Source organism: Cebidichthys violaceus, unplaced genomic scaffold, assembly GCF_023349555.1.
Source record: "Cebidichthys violaceus isolate CVI_PGR_0920_01 unplaced genomic scaffold, fCebVio1.0.p SCAF_1, whole genome shotgun sequence".
NCBI classification, from domain to species: domain Eukaryota; kingdom Metazoa; phylum Chordata; class Actinopteri; order Perciformes; family Stichaeidae; genus Cebidichthys; species Cebidichthys violaceus.
Window position 1 is genome coordinate 14,466,613 of NW_027176262.1, and position 23,692 is coordinate 14,490,304.

A 23,692-nucleotide genomic window follows, 5' to 3' on the forward strand; every position below is an offset into this window, starting at 1 on the left:
TCTTTTATGGAGCTACACTGCGGCCGCTCGGCATGCATACAGTCATAATGTTGCTTACCTGAAACCATGGTGATGTAAATGGCCCAGACAGAGGGACAGTTACCATAGGGACATAAATATGATTAACAGGCCCTTTATTTGTTTGTGCAACTAAGCACTTAGCTCTCTCTAATGCATGATTAACCACTGTTAGGAAAAACACACTGCTCCACACCTGGTGCAGAGAACATCAAATTGCTTCCGTTTAGTCTTCCCTTTCGTCTCAAATTTTTTTATTTTTTTCTTCTCCATGTCAGCCACACTCACTTGATCCCAAAGACTCTCACTCTGTCTCCTTGATCCCCATCTGTCTGTCCTTTACTCTTTATTCATCAACCACTCTTACATTTTCCTCTCTCTCCCTTGTTTCCTCTCTCCCTCCCTCCCTCCCTCACCCACCTCTCCAACATCTGCCTGACAACAAGCCAGTCACTCTTTCTCTCTCTCTCTCTCTCTCTCTCTCTCTCTTCTTCTTCTTTTTATTTTTTTATTAATAAGACCAGTAGCAGCAGTGGTGATTGTGGTAGTGGTGGGGAATTAATGTGTGTGGGTGTGCGTGTGTAGGAGCACGTTCATATGTGACTGTGTGAGTGCGTGAGGGAGGTGCCCAAGAGACAGACAGACAGTCAGACAGGGGGAGAATCCGGCCCCATCGCTCACACAGAATCGGTGATTGCGGATGATGAGCTGTCATGACGAGAAACGGAGCAGGGTTAGTTTGTAGATTACACTGTTGGTGGCCTTTTGTCTGACAGCCGTTCCACCACAAATCAAATCCTCTATGCATGCAGACAGTGAGACTGGTAAACAGACATTTGGCAAATGGCTTGTTCTGTTTCAATAACTGATAGGTCGATACCACGTACCATGAAATTACATTTCATTTGGAGTATGATAGGATTCTGAGTGCAATTTGGACTCGGTGGTGGCTGCCACTGCTCAAACAGAGATCTTAAGTTATTGCACAGCCATTTACACGTCAAAAAAGCTGCCTCATAATTTATGTGTGCACTCACCTTGTGTGTGCATGTGTGTGTGTGTTATTATTTGTGGGCTGGTGATTACGTCAGCTGCAGCCTCCCTTGAGGGTAACCAACCAGCCTCATATTTCCCATGAGCCACATAGAGCCTCTACATTCAGGCTGAGGCAATCAGTTTCTCCAACTGTTCACGCAGATGCTGCCCCCTTCTGTCTTCATGAGGAAGGACAACAACACAGCTGATTTGAATAATGGATAAATGGTGTGTGATTGATGAGTCTGTAAACGCTGGTTACGATCCGTTCTGCTTATCAATCAACAGTAATGGCGTACCTGTCACTAAGATTGGTTAGCTCTGTCTGGTAAAGTGATTCTCAAGTTCTAAAATGACTTAACAGATTGATTACTTCATCAAATGTGAAGTGAAAAGTAACTTGTTAATGTGTGTGTAGGTCTGTAGTTTGTTTGCAGTTATGTGTGTGTGTGTGTGTGTGTGTGTGTGTGTGTGTGTGTGTGTGTGTGTGTGTGTGATTTAGGCTTGTGGTCTCTTAAAAATAAAAGTAAAACGTGTGTTTGTTTGTGTGTTTTGTGTGCGCCAGGTGTGTCGGGAATACCAGCGGGGTAACTGCACACGTGGGGAGAACGACTGTCGCTTTGCCCACCCTTCAGATAGCACTATGATTGACACCAACGACAACACAGTCACTGTGTGTATGGACTACATTAAGGGCCGCTGCTCGAGGGAGAAGTGCAAGTACTTTCACCCTCCGGCTCACCTGCAGGCCAAGATCAAAGCCGCCCAACACCAAGTCAACCAGGCGGCGGCTGCTGCAGCCATGGTAGGTATCTGTCCACAGATTACAGCACCAATCAGGACTCAAAATAAAGAACGTGTTCTGTATCATTGCATCCTGGGCAGCCACAGGAACCCTTATCAGCTAAAACAAACCTCCACGTGAGCACATACTGGAAACCATCTTAATTGGGCCTTGATTTGATGGATGTAGTTGTTTGAGAAGACCTTCCATCCTGTGCTTTTACTGAACCTCCCAGCACCCATCCCAGTCTCCTCTGTTCCCGCTCTCTTCAGCTCTGACCCAATACGCACCATGAAGATACAGGGTTGATGTGTGCTTTATTAGCAGCAGGCTGTAATATGTGGCTGAGCCTACTGCTCCCCTCCTCCTGCTCATCCTTGTTTTGCTGCTTTGTTAGTTGTATATTTTTGCTGTTGTTCGCAGTCAAGAGTTCCATTTTTGCTGAAACTAGGAAGGCTGCAGTTAATTTCAACTTTGTCTCTGCAATGTAGTAATACGTTTCTATAGAGGGACACAATGAGGTTTTGCTCAGCCAAATTCTGTAGATGACAGTATGCAGCAGGTATTCCAGAAAGGAGGGTAAGCTTGATTTCAGTTGACTTTTCATGTTAAAGCCAGATTATGCATATTATGATCACCCCTGCCTCCAGATTTGACCACTAGAGTCAGTAATATCTGCCCTTTTTAGCCTCTATTCCCTTTTAAATGTTACACCTCGCGAGCAGATTAAATCCTTTAATTCTGCTTGTATGGCATTTGAAATGACGTCACTGGTGAAAATGCTATATTTACAATGTGGCCGCAGACTTGGACTAAATTATCTTAAGTATTTGTTTTTTTAAAACCTGGATTGCCTTAGATTTGAATTTAACAAATGTGGTTAATTGGCTGAACCAAAACACCACTATCTTCAACTTTAGGTTGATAAAACATAATTTTCTTCCGACAACAAACTATGTCAAGGGACATAATTATTTTCAGTAACCCTACAGCCATTAATGTGCATGTCTTAGTCTTGTTATTGTTGTATATTGCATTCCAATGATTTGTTTTTATTTGTTTGTTTGTTTTTTTTGTTTTTTTGTTTTGTCTCACCAACCCACACTGCACTGCTGCCCCCATGATGCACCTCCGCTTACTGGTTTATGTTAATGCGCTTGAACCCCATTGGCCCATTGCCATCATGTGCTCGCTGCCTGCTAATTAAGACTCAGTCGGCTGTCAAATCACTGAAGCGACCCCTCGACGCAACTTTTGACCTGGTACTATGACCTTTCACCTTTTAGCTTGGCATGTAGCTGTGGTGTAGTAGATATACCTTGGTAGTTATCAAACAAAGGATGTAATGATGAAACACTGAGGGGTGATGAACTGATTGTAGCCATATGTTTTGTAGGATACATTCTTTTTTAATTTTATAAAATTGAATCTTGTTTCAAAACCAAAAAAGAAAAAGCCTTAAATAGGAAATCCCCTACGCTTTTTACTGACAGTAGTCAGTTCATCACCTTAAGTGCATCTCAAAAGAAAATAATTGGTGGCATGAAATTGTAATATTTTAGTCTCTAATAATGTATGGTAGTCTTTGCATGATTCTGTCACTTTCCATATTGCATGTGTAATTGTTGAAGAGGTGTCTTAACATGGCTTATAGTGTAATATTATCATGGAGCTGGCAGTGCAGCTTTCCCTAACTACATCATTCCTGTTGTTGATGGTCCAACAATCAATACAACAACTAATATCATAGTTGTCATTATAGTTATCAGAAATATCTAGTTATTCCTCAGCCTGCAAAAAAATGAATTGTATGTACTTCTGTATTCACAATTATATCATAGGGTCAGTGACATTGTGCTGAGGATGTTTTTTGTGTGTTACATTACCAAGATAAATGTCAGTTTGTCAGCTAGCACCACAGCCTTGTCTTGCTCTGACGGAGGTAGTGCAGTTCACTGCTTGCTTGCCGGTGTTTGTAACAGCTGTTTTGGAAGGGCAACTTTATCTTCTAATGAAATTCTTTCTTCTCTCTGTCCTGAATGTCACTGCTACCATCCTTTTGGTTCCCCTCACTCCCATCCCTTTATTTTGGTGTTGTCCCCTCTTCAGGGGCTCCCTCCCTTGCCTCCTTTACCAAAGAGACCTGCACTTGAAAAAGCCAACGGTGCCACCACTATGTTCAACGCTGGTGTATTCCAGTATCAACAGGCCCTGGCCAACATGCAGTTTCAGCAGCAGGCTGCCTTCATACCATCAGGTGAGGCCCGAGCTGCCTTTAGCCCATGTTTGTGACAGTGATTGCTATTGGCTGTCAAATCACATGTTTGTATTTTTGTCACAACTGATTATGTTTTGGCATCAGCAGGGAATGGCTGAATGATTGTGTGATTTCGTTGTTGGTGACAAGATGGAAAAAACTTGCATGGACTTAACTACGCATGTATGTACAGCAGTAGTGTAGGTTGAGTAGCAGAAGTTGGGGTTGTTGTTGTTGTTTATGATATTATGCTCTTTTTTGTATGTATATGTGTTTAGTATATCAACTTAGCAAATTCACATTGTGTTAAAAATGGTCTTTGTATCTATAGTCTATATTCTGTTATACCAGTATTATTAATGGCTTAAACTAAACTGTTTAAATCACACCCTTAGTGTGTGTGTGTGTGTGTGTGTGTGTGTGTGTGTGTGTGTGTGTGTGTGTGTGTGTGTGTGTGTGTGTGTGTGTGTGTGTGCATATACAGTATGCATATACAACTCCTCTCTGGCCACTGTATAGTCTTCATACACTGTGTCCCATTTTCTCATCTGTCTCATATGTCCCACACTATTGGACTGTTAGGTCGCTGCAACAATTGAGGGACTCTGAAAGCAGGTCATTCAAAGCTACTTCTGTGCAAACAGCTGTTACGCCGCTGACAGGAAAATGGGACCTCTGGTAGTGTTTAATTTCCCCTTCCAGTTAATGGAGCAGTGAGAGCTGAGAGCTTTATATCTCATGCATAAGTATGTGTGGTTGCAGCAACTCAGATGTGTAGCAAAGGAATGATTATTAATGTGTAACGTTATTATTAATACTCAGTATATAATCAGTATATAATCATTGTAAGGAAGTCAGCAGGTTAACATTAAAAGAGCACAGTTAAATCCAAAATGTCTGATTTTATAACACTTGTAATGGGTTTTCTTGATTTCTTCTCCTCCCTATTCACTCCACTCCCTGTTGAAATGCATGATGGGCAGGCTCGATATTGTGCATGACACCTGCAACAAGTGTTGGTAGGTGCCAGCTTTCCTTACTGATTATCTTTGAGCCCATTGCAGTCACTCACGTATCATTCAACTCACCACATAATGTGAGCACATTCTCCATTTTGTGAATTTAGACTTTTCAATTCAGCCAACAGTGTTGTTGACAAAAATGTGAATTTAATTTTAAATTAAATTGTAGGTAATGTGTTTTATTATGCTCTGCATTACATTTCTGTGGTATGGAATGAACCCCTTTTCGCACTCACGCCAATCTGTCTGACACCAAATGCTTGTTGCAGTTTAACCGCCCCCCCCCCTCCATTTATCTATTTTGCACACCAAAATAGCCAATTAGCTTCCTTGCATCCTAAATAATTTCTCTGATGTTTCTTCTTCTTCCTCCACAACACGTCTGTTTCTGTTCTCAGTTGTTGAGTAATTGTGAAAAAGAAAAGTAATGGTCACTAGAAAATATATTTGCATTAAAGCTATTTAAAACTACCCACAGATTTCCTCATGTTAGCAGCATTCTATAGACAGAAATACAAATTAATTATTAACATAAAAGAGCTTTAAATCAACTGCCTGTGTGATATTTCCCTCCAAGTACCCATGATGCACGGTGCTAATCCAGCCGTATCTGCAGCCACCACATCTGCCACAAGTGTTCCCTTTGCAACGGCAACAGCCAATCAGGTTTGCTCCACTCCTGCATCCTCCCTCTATTTCTTTTTTTCACTTCTGGTGATAAACTCTGACTTTTCAGTATCTATCAGTTTTCCTTTTTAATCTTATGATTCCCATTTGCCTCTTCATGTAACATGCATGAATGGTGCACATGGCTCATGTGCATAGAGTGTCTATAACTGTGATTATTTCTTTATTATCAATTAAGGTTGAAGCGTTGTTTGTTCTCATTTCAACTGATGTTTGTCTCCCTCCATCTTTGTCCCCCTGTTTATTTATTTCTGTCTTTGCCTTTCCCCTCCCCCTCTTCTTTTTCTATTTTCTCCTCTCAATCAGATTCCAATAATATCTGCTGACCATCTGAACAGTCACAAATATGTGACCCAGATGTAGGAGTCTTAATCAGAACAGTATGTACTGCACCTCCCTCTAACATTTCACACATTTGCAGTTGGACCATTCACGGTCTGCTACGTTTTACCCAAATAGCTTTTACGTGAAGGATTTGCCACGATTGCATTTTTTTTTTGCAGCTGACAAAGTTGTTTGTTCTGGCTGTTACCATTATTCATTTAAATTTTAATTTTAATTTTAATTGTTGTTATGGTATTATTTCTATTTATTTTTGTAAAATTAAGTAACCTAAAACTTAAAGGAATAATTAGCTTTCTTGTAGAGTTTGATGAAAAGATTGATGGCACTCTCAAATACTAAATATGAAGCTACAGCCAGCAGCCGCTTAGCTTAGCTTAGCTTAGCTTAGCTTAAAGACTAGAGCAGGGGGCACTGCTAGCCTGGCTCTGTCCAAACCTAACATACCCACCTACAGTACCAGCACCTCTAAAACTCAAATTAATATGTTATATGTTGCTTGTTTAATCTGTAGAAAAGCTGATATGTAAAAAGACATATTTTGCCTTTGGTGTGAACTCGGGGGCAGATTTCAAGACAATAAGAAACATCTAAACCAAACAGCTTGTTCTCGTCATTCACATCTGTTTTTTTCCATGTTTTGTGATCTTGCAGATGGAACTGGAGCGCGCTACTGTCGAGTCCAAGATTAGCGGTCACCCCTCATGCCTGTAACATCAAGAGCAAAACATCTAAATTGGTTTGGGATAAATCTGCATGTTAATATAGGAGGCACAGTTTGTAAGGATTGCTTTCATGTGTACTTCATGCACACTATTACACAACAGAAAAAAACATAATTTGCATTAAAGACTGCCTTTCGCTCTGTGGAGGCAACTAACCTTTATTCACCGGACACACTTTGAATGTTAACATGAGGCAAAAGAGTGGAGTAGTCGTCAAAAACAGCGACTGGATTGGTACGTCCATTGACCAAGAATCATGACTTGTGTTGTTTTTTTGTTTATGGGTTGATGGTCTTTGACCTAAATGTGTTCAATTTGTTTACACAAAGGTGCACCGTGTATTTAATTTGAGGTAAAAGAAATGAATGATCTGACGGAATCACATATGCATGCACAATGACTTTGTTTATGATTTAATTTTTTTAAACCAGAGATAAGGGAAATCACATGAGTGCACTCAGAGGCAAAATAGCAACTGAATGTCTGTAAGGCGTCTATCAAACCCTTGTAGCCTACCTTTCTATCTCTTAAGCACATGTATTTAACGTTTCAGGCATCCCTGTAAAGTGCCATACATCTCAAAAACACATGAATGGTATTAAAGCAGTTCTACGAAGTGTTAAACCCAACAATTCCCTTTAATACGTCTATTTTGTCTCTTGGACAGCATGTAGTGTACATTATTGTGACCTTTCATTACCTGTGATTCCCAGTAGCACCACTGGTGACTAGAGAACTCGCCCCAGATTGTCTGCTTTACTCAAATCTTCTACTGAATGAATCTTTTTTTTTTTTGGGGGGGGGGGTTTGTGTCAGACTTTGTTGTTGATGTCAGTTGTTTGGACAGGAAATGACTGGATCTCTCTGTGGGGTCTTGGCCTGTGCGGGAGACCGAAAGCTCATATTGATGAAGATGTTGCAATGAATAGCTCTGAAACAACAGGGCGATTGGTTGGTATCCGAACTGCTGTGAGACCGAAATCAAAATCCACGATGCAACTGGTGATGGATTTGTATGACCTGATTTGTTTTTCATTTGTTTTGCATATTTTAAGGCAAATTGCCCAAGTAGAATTGTAGTGTATATAGTCTGACATATTTAAAAAATATTTGTTGAATACGTCTACCTGAGAGCTGTTTTCAGATTGTCAGCCAAAGTCTTTTTGTGTCACTGTTACTAGATATCGTGGGTAGACTAGTGAGACAAAATTTAAAAAATGTGTGGGCCTTACAAGCGGGCCCGAAGTAGGATCGGGTGTATAGAGTAGATCTCTAGAAGTCTTTGCTTTTGTTGTGTTCTGGGTGTTCTTCAGGCATATTTAATTGGTGGATAGTACAGGGAAAGTGGCAAGAATATAAACGATTGTATTACTCATCCAAAGCCTTAGAATGTACCATCGAGTCAGCACAATGCAACATGCCATTTTGAACCATCCAGTTGCCTAATCCACGCCATATTAACTTACACACACACAGAGCACTATGTTATTGTCACTTTCTTGTGTTTTTTTCTTTAGATGAGGAGTGTTTTACTTTATTTTGTTTGAGGATATTTTGATATTTAGTTCGGATTTTTAGTATTGCTCATTATATTTATCATTCTTATAATGAACATGAGGTTTAAAAAAAAAAAGTGTGTGTTTGTGTGTTCCTCATGCACAGTTTCCTGAAATTCCATGTAATGTTAATTTTAGTATGATTATGATTGTAAAGTCAATATTTTCTACATTATGCATATTGTTGAACTGTATGCATATTGTTCATTTCTCTAGTCTATTTGTGTTTTTTGAACAAAAATGTTTTATATGAGTATCTAACAGTGATGAAATAATAGAACAGAGAGGCTAAGTTGTCACTGTGGCAACCATCGCCGATAACTGAGTAATATTTTAACGATTGTAAGGTTTGTAACTAGTCATACAAGAAAAAAAAGACTTGTAAAAATATAGTTCTTAGATGTTTAGAGTAAAGATGTTATTTTCTACTGTATCCATTTCAAATAGTAAATATTGTTTTAATATTTTTACTCTCCCTGGAAATTGGGCCATGTTGGAAAACAAGCTGCATATTTGATCACTTTTTGGGGGCGTCGCTGGCGGGGTCAGGTGAACGGGGTGAGTAGGGAATTGAGTCTGCACACCCATCTCTTACTTAGCCAACTGCAAACAACAAGGGAGGGGATGGGGAATCTTGAGGCGATAAAGGTGATAAAGGTTGACTTTTTTGCACTTCTGTACATAGTCAAAAAAGAGAGATTCATGTATATTGAGATCTTATTTTGAATAAAAAAAATTATGTCTATAATGACACGGAATTTTGCTAGGATAACAAAAAAAAAAATCTTATGAAAGGCTGAACAAAATTGCTTGCATCAAAAGGTCACTGAGTTCTCACGCTCCGACCCGTTTCAGAAAAGGCCAAGTGTTGCTCTTCTTTTTTGTCAGCAGCTTGTAGTTTGCCAGGTAACCTTCCGGAGGAGGCGTCCACTACCCTCCAGCGTAAGGGCCTGACTGGGTTTGTCTGGTCCCCTAACCTGCCTGTACTGACAGGTCTGTGTGTCATGGCCACGCCCTACCAGGCCCAACCAATCACAACACGTCCTGTCTCCTTACTTAACTCAGAGAGGAATGCATGTTAAAGGAAATACATATACCGTTTAAAAAGAATCACAGCAGCAATATTGATAAAGAAAATATGTTACACAGAAAGATGTATTTACAGTATACAATATTCTATCAATGTAATTGAATAAAATATATATATAAAAATACAAAAATAGAATAGTGGTTTATTTAAAAAAAAGAAGAAAAAAAAGATTCCTGAGAACATACTCACTAAAGTTTTACCACTTGGAGAGTACATGCAACACAAACACCATAGCTATAAGTATGTTCTTTATGTTTATGTAAGCTGTGCTTCTAGTAGATGAAACTGACCAAACAGGAATATAGTTCAACATCAGGTGAAATGTAAGAATCATTTCAGATTGAAATACTGTTTTGTGGTTTGGTCATTAAGTCGTTCGTTTGAAATTGTGTCCTGATCATCTTTGTCATCTCTCATCTTCTACAAGCACGCATGCTTACGTTTATGATATAATGTAAACTGAACTTTTTTTTCTTTTTCATTTCTTGTTTGTTTTCTCTGCTCGTAGTGCTAATATGATGTATTCTGTCTTCTGCTGCAATTATTTTTGCTTGTTTTATTGCTCCAGGCCCCTTGAAAGGATGTGTCATGTTTAAATATATACCGGCCACCTCCTCTGAAAAGCACCTGTAGAGAAAACCTCTGATTGCCACAGTCTAAAGCCATAAAATATAATCTCATCAGAACGAAATGTGTGTGAGGAAATCAGAAATGAAATTGAGGTAGGAAACGGCACCTTCTGAAGCTTGTAGGAATGTTCGCTGGGGTTTTAGAGAGAAAAAGTTCTTGACACATTTTTTCACGGGGCCTGCTTTGCTATATTTGATTCTTGCTGTTATGAATTAAAAAAAAAAAGTAATAAAAATGTACAAATGCACTGAGGAAATTGCGTAATACATTATTTCATATATCTGGGATTTATAGCTAAATGTTGTTCTGTCGAATTAAAGTAGTAGTTCCACATTTTAGAAAAATATTTGCTTTCTTGCCAAGAGTTTGATGAGAAAATTGATAGAGGCCTCAAATTGTTAATTTTAAGCTGCAGCCAGTAGCTAGTTAGCTTAGCTAATCAGAAAAACTAGAAATGGGGATACAATTGGACATAACCACCACATCCAAGCAAGAAAGCTAATAGGCATATTTCCCCAAATTTGTAACTATTTCTTGAAGTAAAGCCACATTCTAATTCATAACCAATCACAAATAAGATGGATAACAGAAACAGTGATGTCATGTAGAATTGTTGATCCTCTGAATAAGCCAACATGTTAAACAAGAAATTCAATGACGTGTTGCCAAGTTACAGATGCACCACTGTGACTGAATAAAGTATTTCTATGTCGGTACATAGGTCTATCACTGTACTAAACAGGCCATTTACAATACATTACAGAGTCAAAGAGACTGCTAGTTGAAAGCACTCTGATCAATACATCATTGATAATATGTCTACTAATCTCCGATACTAAAGCAAACACTTTATTTTATATTTGTATCCTGTTAAAAAGCTCTGATTTATTCACGATAATATACCCTCTATTGTCAAATAGATATTGTTATCTTCTTTCATGTAATTATTGTATATCTGCAGTAACTTTATTAATTACACATACTCATATTCAGTGAGTGAACATTGGTCTAACATGTTACATACATATATCTAAATGTTTTTATTGTACTCAGTGACTCCAACTCAATATTGCTATTCATTAAAATCCTATTATAGATACAATGCATCAATGTGTCCTGCCCACTGAAGCTTCTGATTAGGAGCAAAGATTTGAATTGAGATAAAGATATCAGCCTCATTTCTTTGCAAAACATGTACTGATAAAATCTCAATGTGATTTAATTTAGATGCATTTTTTTTAAAGAAGCAAATTAAGTCAGTGGGGTGAGCCTTGAAATATTGAGGCCATTCATTCTATTGTTGTGGAGGAGACACGTTTCATGCATTTTAGCATTTTAAACAATATGTTGGCCACCCTGGTTCACTAACAGGTGTTTTCATTTAAAGTGGCTGATTAGAACCATCTGCGCATGTCCACACAGTCCTGATATGGTGTCTAATTAGCCAAAGTAATTTAAAACACCTGCTTGCAGTTTGTAGGGGCTTCATTGTTAGATGTCTTTTCACAGAAACCAGTCACAGGTAACGTGTCCTTTTCTTTGAGCAAAATGACAACTATGCTGCCGGTTTAAAGATGTGATGCACAGAACAGCCACCAGATAGCACCATCTCTTTGTCGGTTGGGGCTCACAGTCCAGCAGTAACTGCACAACACAAGAATCTGCAATCACAAAGTCCATCATTTGAGCAATGCATATATCAAATCTTTGGATGTTTTTTATTTAATTATAGAAGTATTTGAAAAAGGCTGAGATTATTGTTCCTGATTTATCTTCCTCTGATCATTCCACAATCGAATCAAATGACATAATAGCGACAGTTGTCAGGGAAAATGAGGCGGACAGATAGTTGGATGGAAATCATCCCCTGAAGCTTGAATGCAGTGAGCTGCTGGGGGGTTTGCCAACCCACTGCTTGAGTTGTTGTGGAAATGTTGACTAAGCCAGCATTAACAGGAAGCTGCAGGCCATTATCCCTAATGCATTGTTTCCTTACGCGTCAATTTCAATGTCAGATTATCTGCCTGAAAAAGAAATCATCAAATTACCTTGAGTCACAGAAAATTGTGATGACTGTGTTTTTTTTTTATTCCAGTGTTTTCTTTTTATCACGTTTAATCTCACTGTTCTCTCTCTTTCCCTTTCTCCTTGCACAACTATTTTGGCTCCCTCCTCTCCACTCCAGCTCCCTTTTCCTTGTCTCTTTCCTTCCATCTCTCCTCCTGCATCTCTTTCCCTCACAGCTTTTGTCCTAACTCTCCTCCTCAGTTGTCTCTCTCCTCTCCCTCCCCTCCATCTCTCTGTCCACAGGCGTTAGCGGCAGACTGTGTCGTGTGGAGACTTAATGAAGCAATGCTGATCCAATAATGGCAGCTTCTGTCGCCCGCCTCACAAAGTATGATGTACGACCTCTTGTCCGCAACGCATCATGAATCTCACTTACCACTGCCCCCTCAACATGCCCAGTTTTTCAATTAGGCTCTTTTTATAACAACAAAGAAGGCTGAATAGTGTGTGAGTTTGTGTGTGATTCTGGGTGTGTGGGGATGAAAAAGATTGCACCTCCAGCCAAGTTGTCATGTGGAAAAAACAAAAGAGCAGAAGGAAGTTGCAGTTTGAACACTCAGCCGTAACTATCTGTTAATACACAATATACATTACCTCTCAGGGGAGGAAACTATTGAGAATTACAATTAAAAATGTAAACACTTTAATTTGTGAATTATAGATAGAGACAAAACAGTGATGAGGTTTTTTATTAAGGGGTGGAATCTTTTTTCTTTACTTTTTTTTAAAGTGACCCCATGATGAACTAATGCTCTGACCTCATTATGGAGGCCATAATGAGAAACAAGGGAAGGAGAAGAAGAGAGCTTGAAAACATGCCAAAGAGGGACCGGAGAAAAAAAACAACAAGAGAAGCCAAAGTGAAGCCCGAAGAGAAAGTGATGATGGCAGAAGTGAATCTTTAAATTCACAGAGTATTGGACGTGGCAGGAGGTACAATAGTGAGATGCAATTGTATGAAGAAATACTGATGATGTATTTCCTTTGAGATCAGAGATAAACAAGAGATCTGAGAAAATAGGAATCAAAAAGGGGTTTATGTGCAAACAAAAAGAGACAGACAGGTAATTCCAGGGTTGGTGCATGATGATTACAAACAGCTTGGATTATCATCCTCACTTTTTGACACCTTTACTTAAAAGCAAACATTTCATCCCCACCTTGACTTAAACTCTGTTGCTGTCTTTCCCTCACTCCAGTCTGTCTGCTGAGTCACCACTTGACTCTCACTGAGTGCTACTTGGAGCACGACTCAAACATCCAATTTTCTCCAGGGTGTATGTGGGAGTGTGTGCTTGTGTGTGTGTGTGTGTGTGTGTGTGTGTGTGTGCATGCATCCAGGTGTATTTGATTACGGTAAGTGTGTTTGTGTGTGTGTGTATGTGTATTTGTTTACGGTAAGTGTAAGTGTTTTTTTCCTGTGCTGATGGAAAAAAGAGAGTGGGAGAAGCAGGTTAGTCTAATATCATCTCCTCCTGGACGAGGAGCGGTATTGATTTTTGCCAGTTGCAGTCCATCATAGAATTCAACACCAACCGTCTGCCGTGCTGCCAATAACAGGGCTGTGATTTTGTTGTGTTTTGATGGGAGTCAAGTAACTGAATCCCTTGTTCCATTTAGGCCTTGGCTACCATTTATTTAGCTTCCTTTAACCCTATAGCAATACATGTGCCAGCCTTTGAAATTTGGAAGCAACCATCCACTGCTCTGTATCCTCAAATGTGCCAGAGTTCCCATGGGTCTAGCACTTTGTTGACAATTTCAGGGCAACTCCCTGGTAGTTAACTTGGACATTGCCAACTTTAGCATCTTAAGAGGACTGCCTGAAAACACAATTAGTTTTGCTCACTGTGAGGACAGACAAGAAAAGGTGCAGTTAATGTAAATATCAGTCCTAGAAGGGCTTTCTATTTAGAGTCCTTCAAAGGAGGGTGCCTCTCACTTGGGAACATGTTGTCGCAAGCATGTTGGGGACAAAAGGAGTATTATATTGTTGGCAAAACAAACAGACTTTGGCAGCCCAAGCCTGCGTTTTGAATGCAGCATTAAACCCACAAACCTACTTAAACACCATTTAAAGCTACTGCGATGAACTTCAATATTGTGTTGATTTTGGCGGTCTCTCTGGACAAAGGTAGTTGTGTTCTGAGCACCAGATTCCCTTTAGTAAGCTTCTTATTTTACTGCAGCACGGTCCGACAGTCTGCCCTGCTCAGGCCTGGTTCTGGTTTGTTTGTAAAAGACTCAAGAGTTACAGAAGACTTGGCATGCCTGTGGTGTTTCATAATTGGAATGGGAGTTCAATGATGCATTGAATAGTTGAACTTCAACCTTCAAACTACAATCAGAACGGCGCATGTCATATTTAGGCCCACGGTATGACCCTGAGCCTCTACTAAACTTCAGTGACAGAATTTGCAATTTACTGAATATTCTGGCTCTTAGATAGCGGAAGTAGAACAAGTCGAAGAGTACATAACAACCGGCAGGGCATTTTGCTAACAGAATATGGGTCATACAAAGAGGGTACTGAGGGCACAGCTGTACCCAGATATGAACGGCCACTATTCACATGGTGACAGGATGTCCCTCGGCGTTACGTGTAGCGCACAAAGACAGTAATAAAGGAGGAGAGAGGAGGTCAGGGAAGGCACGATGTAGGTCCTATTAATATGCTGTGTGATATCCTTTATTGTGAGATAATTAGCCAGTCATCTGTCTTTACTGGACTGTGTGATGCTATTCGAGGACAAACAAAGGAGCAGTGAGGAAATTTGACTGAGAATGAGAGCCGGAGAGACAAAGCCTAAAGAAAAATTGCACTGTGACACCAGAGCTCACAGGAAGAAAGAAGAAAAACAATCTGTTGTAACAGCTGTGGTGTAGGCTAAACCTCATCTTTGTGACAGGACTCTGTGGACAGCTCGGAGGATGAAGTGAACAGTCACATGAGTGAGGAGCCAAAAGGGATTCAAGTCAACTCTGGCACAGCCTCGCCCCAAAGCTTGAGAAGGTGAAGTGTGGAGGGGAGTAGAGAGGAGGTGGGGATCACAAAGACAGATTATTTGAAGCTTTATTATAAATCGGCACTTCGCGGTTGACAGAGTATAAATCAGTGTGAATGTGTGTATGCGAAACACCCTTAATTCATCCCTCTCATTAATAATATTCCTCAACAGCTCCTTCTCTCTTTTCCTCCCTCACTCTACCATATCTGTCCCATCTCTGCTCATGTTTAGCACATAAAGCAATCTGTTCACTGAGCCTATCAACAGGCTAAAGTGGTTGGCATCTAAATCACCATTGGTGTAATTAAATCACAGTGATTTAGGAAGAGTGAGAGGGGCCTGATGCTGAGACAGGCAGTTTGGCATAGAGGACCTATGCAGCTCTCCTCTTCTCTCAGTATCTTACCTCAGATGTTTTATCGCACAACTGTTTTACAGAGACCTCATCTCCAGTGGTTGCATTATGTGCTGTATTACAATAGTTTCAAATATTTCTTTTCCTGGTCACATGTCATTAGTTGTTGTACTTCTTTACAAGGTTTTCTTAAAGGATTGGTTTGATATACACATAGGTTTCTTGCTGGGAGTTAGATCAGACGATTGATACCGCTATGTCTGCCTGTTCAATATGGAGCCAGCAGCTGATTACCTACCAACTAGCCCTTGAGATTAAAAATATTGTTTTCTATACAGATTAAACAAATAAAGTGTTAATCAGTGAGCTTTAGGTGGCAGTTGGTGGCTTATTTACCTTTCCCTTTTTAAGGGCATTCCTTAAATAAATAAATTCTTTGTCAACTAACATTTTAATGGACTAATCGATTTGTTGATTTAATTGACACATTAAAAAACTAAAACTGAGTTTCTCCACCACTTTAATATTGTGTTTACGAGAGATGTGCTCATTAGTTTCTTGGAAATATGTCCTCCATAAAAAACAACTATTTGACTAAAGAGACCTTAGTCGACTGAGACTAAAACAACGATTTGTCAACTAATTGAGTAAGAGGGGGCGGCCTTATTCGTTATCCACTTTTTAAGCTTTTTCTAAGCTAATCATCTGCTGACTGTTGTCTAAACCTACTTTCACACAGTTAGCAGTTGCCAGCACCATTGTGTCCACTATTGCTAGCCATTTCCTTTATGTACAGTAAAGTAGGGGGATGACAGCAACTTGCAACACATAGTACAGGTCATTATAGAATCGGACGTGTCTAGTAGCTGAGGTTCCCAGCTGGGGAGTTGTGCACTGGTTTTCAAAATACAGAACATTAACGTCATAGTGCAGCAGATACAGTGGCAACTGCTCACTGTTTGAAAGCTTTTTAATATGTAACGGACAGATATGAGAGTGGCCTTCACCTTCTCATGGCGGCATAAAAGCAAACAAATGTTTTTTTCCTCCAAAATGTCTAAATATTGCTAAATATTAAATATTGTTTCATCCATCCAGCCTCTCACAACACATTCTAATACTCAAGCTTCCCGATGTGTGGGTATTGCTTCCTTCTTACAGTTAAACTTTCAGGAAACAGGAAATATTTGTTCTATTTATATAAAAGATAGCAATCACAGTGCAGAAGATGTACTTTGCCACAGGCTTCTTCGCTGAGATTAGTCTCTTTTTTTCTTCCCTGGCCTCACACAGCACAGACCACTGCTTTTCCTCGAAATGAGGTCTTATCAGGTTGATCATCACACTCCTGAATTCCATTTAAAAAACCTGCTTGTTGTGGTAATGGGAAAATAGTGACTTGCTGTTTTATTAATGGCCAATCAGTCTAATCTCTGTTATTTCCTGCTGCTGTGCCCAACACACCACTATGTTCCTCCATGTGACCTTCAGCTTGAGTGTATTCATATAGGCAGCCAAACCTGAGGCAGGCAGTTTCTCATGAACCTGTGTGTGAATAATTCTCAATAGCACCGTGACTCAGACAGACACTTCATCACACAAGAACAAACAGCTGCTCAGGAGTCTGTATGTTGTCTGAGCTGTGGTTGGATCAGGGTAGCACCAGATCCTATTTTAAGCTTAATCCCATTTTGACTAATCTGTATTTGCCATTCTGATATTAATTAGCCAATAATAACAGGCCAGTGGAAAAAACTAGAGGAGCAAAGTGTTGGAAGTTGTACTGACTTCCTCTTGTAATCCTTTCTATCACCTTATTAGGCTTGGAACATGGTGCTCACCAGACCATACAGCTCTCTAATATGAAGATGAAAAAAGTTGCATATCTGTTCTTTGGTTTAATGCGTCTGAGAAAGTAGGAGGGGGTAACTGAAGAATGTGGGAAGGAAGAAGAAGGGACAAAGTTACGTAGGATAGTTATTTATGCAGTAAGTAGCAATGGCAGCATACAGTTAAGGTTGTTTAAGAACAGGAGAGTAATTACTGACATTTTTATGACTTCACTCCATGGTAAGCTGCTGTTCCACTAGCCTCTGTAACTCGGTGTAATATCTCAATGAATGGTCTGAAGAAATATGGATTTGACATGTCAATTTAACCTGCAATGGTCTTGGGCTTATTATGGTAAATGATGTTCATTAAATGCCAGCTAAAGCCTGAAACAATTACAACAATTACATCAAATTATTATTTTTAATACAAAGAGTCTACAGCCATGCTAGCAGATCTGTGAGGCTATTCTAGGCACAGTGGTGCTTTGAGCTAAATGCTGATGTTATCATGCTAACATGCTTACAATGACAATGCTAACATGCTGATGTTTAGCAGGTGTCATGTATCATTATTTAAGTTTGTTAGTTGAATCTAATTATTGCGCAAATACAAATTTAATATAAATAAATATAGAATTGTAATAAAGCAGGGTATGCTTAACACAGTGGCTCTTTCACAGTGTGTTTTCAGTTCATCAAAGTTAACTGTAACATTTTGGTTGCCTGAAAATATATCTTATTCAGCGTTCGGTTGTATTTAGCTCCCCCCTCTTGTGTCACTTCTGGTTGCAACAAACCAAGATGGTGGCAGCCAAAATGCACAACATTAGGCTTCAAAACGTCAGGCCACAAACCAATGGGTGACATCATGATAATATGTTCACTTCTAATATACCGTCTATGAAGCTGCCACTAGCATAGCCAAAATTGCCATCCTTATGTATGTATGTCGGCAAAGTCATGTTCCAAGGCTGGATTTTAACTCACTTGCGTTGTCGGTGTGAATTATTTATTTATTTATTTATTTTTATTTTTTTCACTTCTAAAACAGAACTCATAAGTTCCTGCCTCAGGTTGCAAGTTAAGGGAGAGATATGGTTGACCGTTTGTCCCCAACATCAAATTATTTTCTTCAGTGCTTCTCAGTTTGATCCTGGCTCTTAGCTTGCTTACTCTTCATCTTCCAATTAAATGTCTCAGAACTCCCATGGTGCACTGCTGCCTTCCTGTCCCTTTCTTTGCCTCTTATAACAAGAAAGGATGGATTGTTTTGGTCTTGGCGCTCCCTTCTCTCCCAGATGTAACACACTGTTGCTCCCTTTTTTTCTTCTCCTATCTGTTCTCCCTCTGCTTTTAGCGCTACATTCAGTCTTCTTCCCTTGTCCTCTTTCTCTGCTTCTCTTTTATTCATTCACCCTTTGGTCCCCCTCTTTGTAACTTACGCTTCCCATCGTCACATCTCTCTTCTCTCTATGTGCTGTCCCTTCATCTGCCTTTTAAGTCTTCCTTCCCTCCTGCGTTTCATCCATCTCCCTCCCTCTCCTGTAACGGTGCAGAATATTTATAAGCAGCAGTCTGACAAGGAGAGACCCCTGCAACTCCTGAAAAACCTCCACATAGCATTTAATGTTTTCTTTTTATTTCTTAGACAGACATTGACTTAAGACTTCACATAAGCACAACATTTTATAATTCAAACTTTTGAACAGTTTTTGTACGTACAACCATTAACTGTTTCTCTTTATGTGTCAAGGCAGTGGTGGGTATCAGTTAAGAAACAACAAATAACATGCGAGTGGGTGAATGCTTTGGATTGTGGTCATTCTGCCACCTGCATTTTTTGAGAAAATATACATTGTTGGCATTCATGGATAAATGCAAGTGTGCGTGTAAGACAAAGAGAGAGACACAGAGAATGAATATGAGTGTAAACGTGTTGCATCATGCAATTCCCACTTCTACCTATCACCCTCTCAATAATCATCTTTTTTCTTTCAGTTCTCTCCCTCTCTTTCTTTCTCCTCTATAATGCCTGCCAAATGTGCAGTAACACTCCTTAGCATGTTTTAGCATGCTAGTTTACACACGTACAGTAGGTATCTACTCCAAGACATGACTTACTCATGTTTTGTGCTTTGCCTCAAATACACCATACGCTTATTTTTACCTCGTCAAACTTCTCATAAAATGCACAACGTCTTCGCTTTCATCTCTGAATGTTTAATGCAATTTTACGGTGGCATGGTCGCCAAATGGGAAAAGTTTGACAAAGTAATTTTCTGTTCTCTTTTCTCCCTTTCTTCCATTTGTCAGCACTTTCTTTCATCATCGGGCTTTATTCCATTAAGCAATTCTGATTATGGTTCACAGACAGGACAATTATTGTAATGCTGTACATTCAGATGGCACCATTCATTCACTCCTTTATCTTCTTCCACACATAATAGGATAATTCTCCCAGGCACTTACGGGTTCATATAAATATCCAAACACAAACACAAATTACAGCTTCTTTCCGCTAAGTAATACTGCAGACACGTATTACAGTTACATTGGGTAAAAATGGAAATCATGCGGGAAATATTTCATTAAAATTGTATATATTTCTGTAGCAGTATTAGCAGAGTGTAGATCGATGTGGGGCTCTCCTGGAAGCATGGTAATGTACATCCTGTACGTCTCACCAAGCTCCTGTGAGTCTCAGTCAGAATTAGCCCCACTATATAGCCAAAGAGCTTCACGCTAATGTTTGCCATTAGCCCTTACTCTTTCACTCCCACTTTGCTCTGAGCATCTCAGCATTTCAGCATCCTTGTTTTCATAGCCATGGGGCAACAAATTATTGAGTAACGGAGAACCCGCTCCATTAAGCAACCTCTCCATCCTGCAATCCTCTCCATCCAGCCCTCCACATTCCTCACATTTGACACTTTAAACCATCCACTTTGGAAATGTTTTCGACATTTGACCCGACTCCTCTCAAAAATCAGGTTATGTAAGTAGTTTCAATCTGTTTTTACAGCTTCACCGTTGCAAATTCAGTTAAAAAATGTATTTGTTTTGTCATTAAGTGGAAACTGGTGCTCGTCAAGATACAAAGGGAACATTTTTGAGTATTGCAAGAAAGTGATCGGATAATTGAAAAAAAAATTCAAGTCATTCCTTTTCAAGTCATTAGGATATGGTGGTCTATGGTGGACTATAAGGCACTGGCACACACATATCTATAAAAAATATTTTTGTGGTTACAACCACCATGTCTATTTAACAAAAACAAAAATATGTGAACAACTATTCTTCTAATTCCCAACTTATTTGATCAATATTGCCCGCACCGACCTGAGTAAAAAAAACTTGTATACACTGACACTGCCCTCTCTGCCTTTAACCAATTACAAAATTCAGTCTATTGTTGTTAATTCAATTCACTCCTTCTGTAGTCATTTGCTCTCTCGTCTGGCTGTTGATGTTTCGCTGTATTTTAGAATCTTTCTGTTTTAGTCTCATTAAGACTTTTTTTGTATCTGTCTTTCTTATTTTATGTTTTTTGGCAGCTCTCATAATCTTTCTTCTTTCCAACTTACCAAAAAGCATGCGATCCCCCCACCTCCAAAATGAAAATAGATTAATATGAATGTTGTATTATGTGTAATATCTTCATTTATCGAAAGGAGTTATACTGTAAGTGACAAAAGGTGAAAAAGTGACTAATAATTGATGGGAGGCAACAACAGACTTGACAAAATTTAAGCCAGAATAAAGGCCAATCATCACATTTCTATTTGTCTTTTTTATATAAAAATATTTTTCCCCAAACTCATTTGTGCCTTGAATAACTTGACCCCAGCAACGTTCTCCAGGTGATCATTCACTTCCTTAATCGCCACTAGATCTACTCCCATCTCCTGGAAGCAACAAATACCACCTACCCTTACAACATCTATTAAATATGTATGTTTTGTATTCAAGCTTCTCCTAGGTCATATAGCTGGGCTGGCCCCATTGACCGCGTGTGCTTTTAGTGCATGTGAGTGCGCCCCACCGGCTAACTCACAGCCACCACTCTGTACTGCTGTCATGGCGGTTTCAGCTGATAACCTGGATTGTGGGGGTGGGGATTGGGTGGGGGGCTGCAAGTGGGATGGGAAAGTAATTCATCGAAATGTAAATGAAGAGGTGGAAAGAGTACTACAAAATGTGTTTTAAAGTACTGCTACTTTAAAGCCATACTAAATACATAGACTCTGCAGTAATCGTTCATACAGCTGATTATGAATTATAAATATACAACTGCATCCAGTATAGCCTCACAAGAAGTAATCAGAAAAGAGGCAAAACTCAGACAAAATAAATAAAAATGATTGACACTTTATAAAAGAAGCTATGGTAACCACGGTCTAAAACTAAAGCACTCTAGTAAATGACTAAAGCAGTCAAGAAAATGAAGTGGGGTAGGAGCATAAAGTTGCATAAAATGGAAATACTCTACGAAGAATGGTGGACAAAAATAAACAAGCAAAGAAAAAAAGAAAAAACACTGAACCAGACTGTAATGGGTACAATCGTATCAAACTGGCAAGACTTGCGACGGATGTCATTATTGGAATGCTGATTCACTGCATCATATTTTATAAACACAGTCCTTTTTTTCTGATAGCATGTTTGTGACCCCCTGGGAACATAAGAAGAAACTGTGATGGCAAATCACTGAAATGGGATTAGTAACAGTTTGAAATGTACAATAACTGAATATGTAGTCAAAATACTTGCTTCGACTCACTCCTCTGAAAGCGGCCTGGCAGAATGGCGGTCCTGGAGCTACATTACTGTGGTATTTACACAGAGCAGACACACTGACCTTCTCGCTGCTTGATAGAAAACCTCTGTGACATTCAGCTGCATTGATCAGATTATAGAAAAGTCAGCTACTCAATGTGGACTGGCAAAAGTAAATGATACCTTGCCATTTGGTTAAGATAGACTGATAGAGGATTTGAAAAATACAGATAGAGTGATAGAAAGGAAGAATAAAGAAAGAAGAGAAGATGGAGCATATGGCTGCATGTGGGGTTGGTCATAAGATTTAGCCTGTTGATCACAGTTGCAGTCAGAGGAACCCCAGGGAGCAGCTGACCTTTGTATGTGTGTGTGTGGGAACATACCCAAGCTGTTTACTGAAAACTAAAGAGTGCACCTTACTTAACTGACCTTTCTTTTAAGGTCCATCTAGTGTGAATGTTAGTTCTCTGGCAATCATATCTGGACAGCAGGAGAGTATGATACTTTAGATGAGTTATGAATGTAATTACAAACTTTTCAAGGTTACTGTGATGATGGTGCTTGCAAGGAACATTACAGTCTGCCCATGAATCTGCCCAGTATATCTTTAATTAACAGATTATTTTGGCTACTTGGGGCAGTAGGCCTACACACACATTAGGCATACAGCAACATCAGCATTCATTTGGTGTTGTGTTTCTGGCTACTTAGCAAGTTGAATTTACATTCTTCTTTTCTCCACTCCAGAAGTATCTGTCTCTTTAGCAGATACCTCTCAGATTCAAACTAACCTTCTTTGTTTTTGATGCATATTTAGTTTTTAGAGCTTTTTTACTGAAAACAGATGCCGCTGGATACAACACTAATGGTAGTGGTGAGAGTGCTTATCAGATTTGAGGGGCCATAAATCATAGGCCGAAAGATGCTAAACTGCTCCGTAGAGCTGAAAGGGAACTGAAGAGCCAAGACAACTCTTCACGGGTTCATCCCTATGAACAACCCCTTTCACACACAAGTAGTCATTTGATTCATTGTTCTTGAAAATATATTGAGTACAGCAGCTTTGTGTAAACTGTTCTTTTCTATGATTACAAAGCAGTCCAATGAAACTGATGATGAGAGATCTCTTTCATAATAAACACACTGCTCACCCCACTAATAAGAATCATGATCGTTTTCATTCAGTTATACTGTGTGCTCTAACCTGACATTGTAGAATGAGTTTACATTCATGTGGATTAAACAAGTCACCACTGTTAAGACTGCATAGTATGTTTATTCATCAAGTGTACATGGTATGTTTTCAAATGCCATATATCCTGTAAGGCTAACATAAACTCACAAAAAGCCTAACTTCAAATAATGTGATATCATCATTGTTATACTTTGATTCCAAATGTGCAAGATGAAATACTGTCAACACTGATCTGGGTCCTGTTGCACACTGCTCGGTACTACAAACACAACAATAACCTTTTTGACAGCATATGCACTATGATCACACT

At 39.4% G+C, this 23,692-nt stretch overlaps 1 protein-coding gene across 9 annotated transcripts in view; it reads left to right on the forward strand.

The window, feature by feature from the left end:
* LOC137873708 (muscleblind-like protein 1) overlaps nucleotides 1–10,393 on the forward strand; it is a 68,023-nt gene extending 57,630 nt beyond the window's left edge. For 3 of the 9 annotated variants that reach the window (XM_068712044.1, XM_068712107.1, XM_068712054.1), the window contains 7 exons: nucleotides 1,619–1,858; nucleotides 3,046–3,099; nucleotides 3,947–4,094; nucleotides 5,078–5,113; nucleotides 5,694–5,782; nucleotides 6,110–6,183; nucleotides 6,800–10,393. In XM_068712044.1, coding sequence (XP_068568145.1) covers nucleotides 1,619–1,858; nucleotides 3,046–3,099; nucleotides 3,947–4,094; nucleotides 5,078–5,113; nucleotides 5,694–5,782; nucleotides 6,110–6,166 — 624 coding nt within the window. In that variant the 3' untranslated portion in view covers nucleotides 6,167–6,183; nucleotides 6,800–10,393. Of the gene's footprint in view, nucleotides 1–1,618; nucleotides 1,859–3,045; nucleotides 3,100–3,946; nucleotides 4,095–4,676; nucleotides 4,752–5,077; nucleotides 5,114–5,693; nucleotides 5,783–6,109; nucleotides 6,184–6,799 lie in introns of those variants that run through there. The other 6 variants (XM_068712074.1, XM_068712114.1, XM_068712065.1 and 3 more) reach the window with 5 other exon arrangements.
* The last annotated feature ends 13,299 nt before the right edge of the window (nucleotides 10,394–23,692 follow it).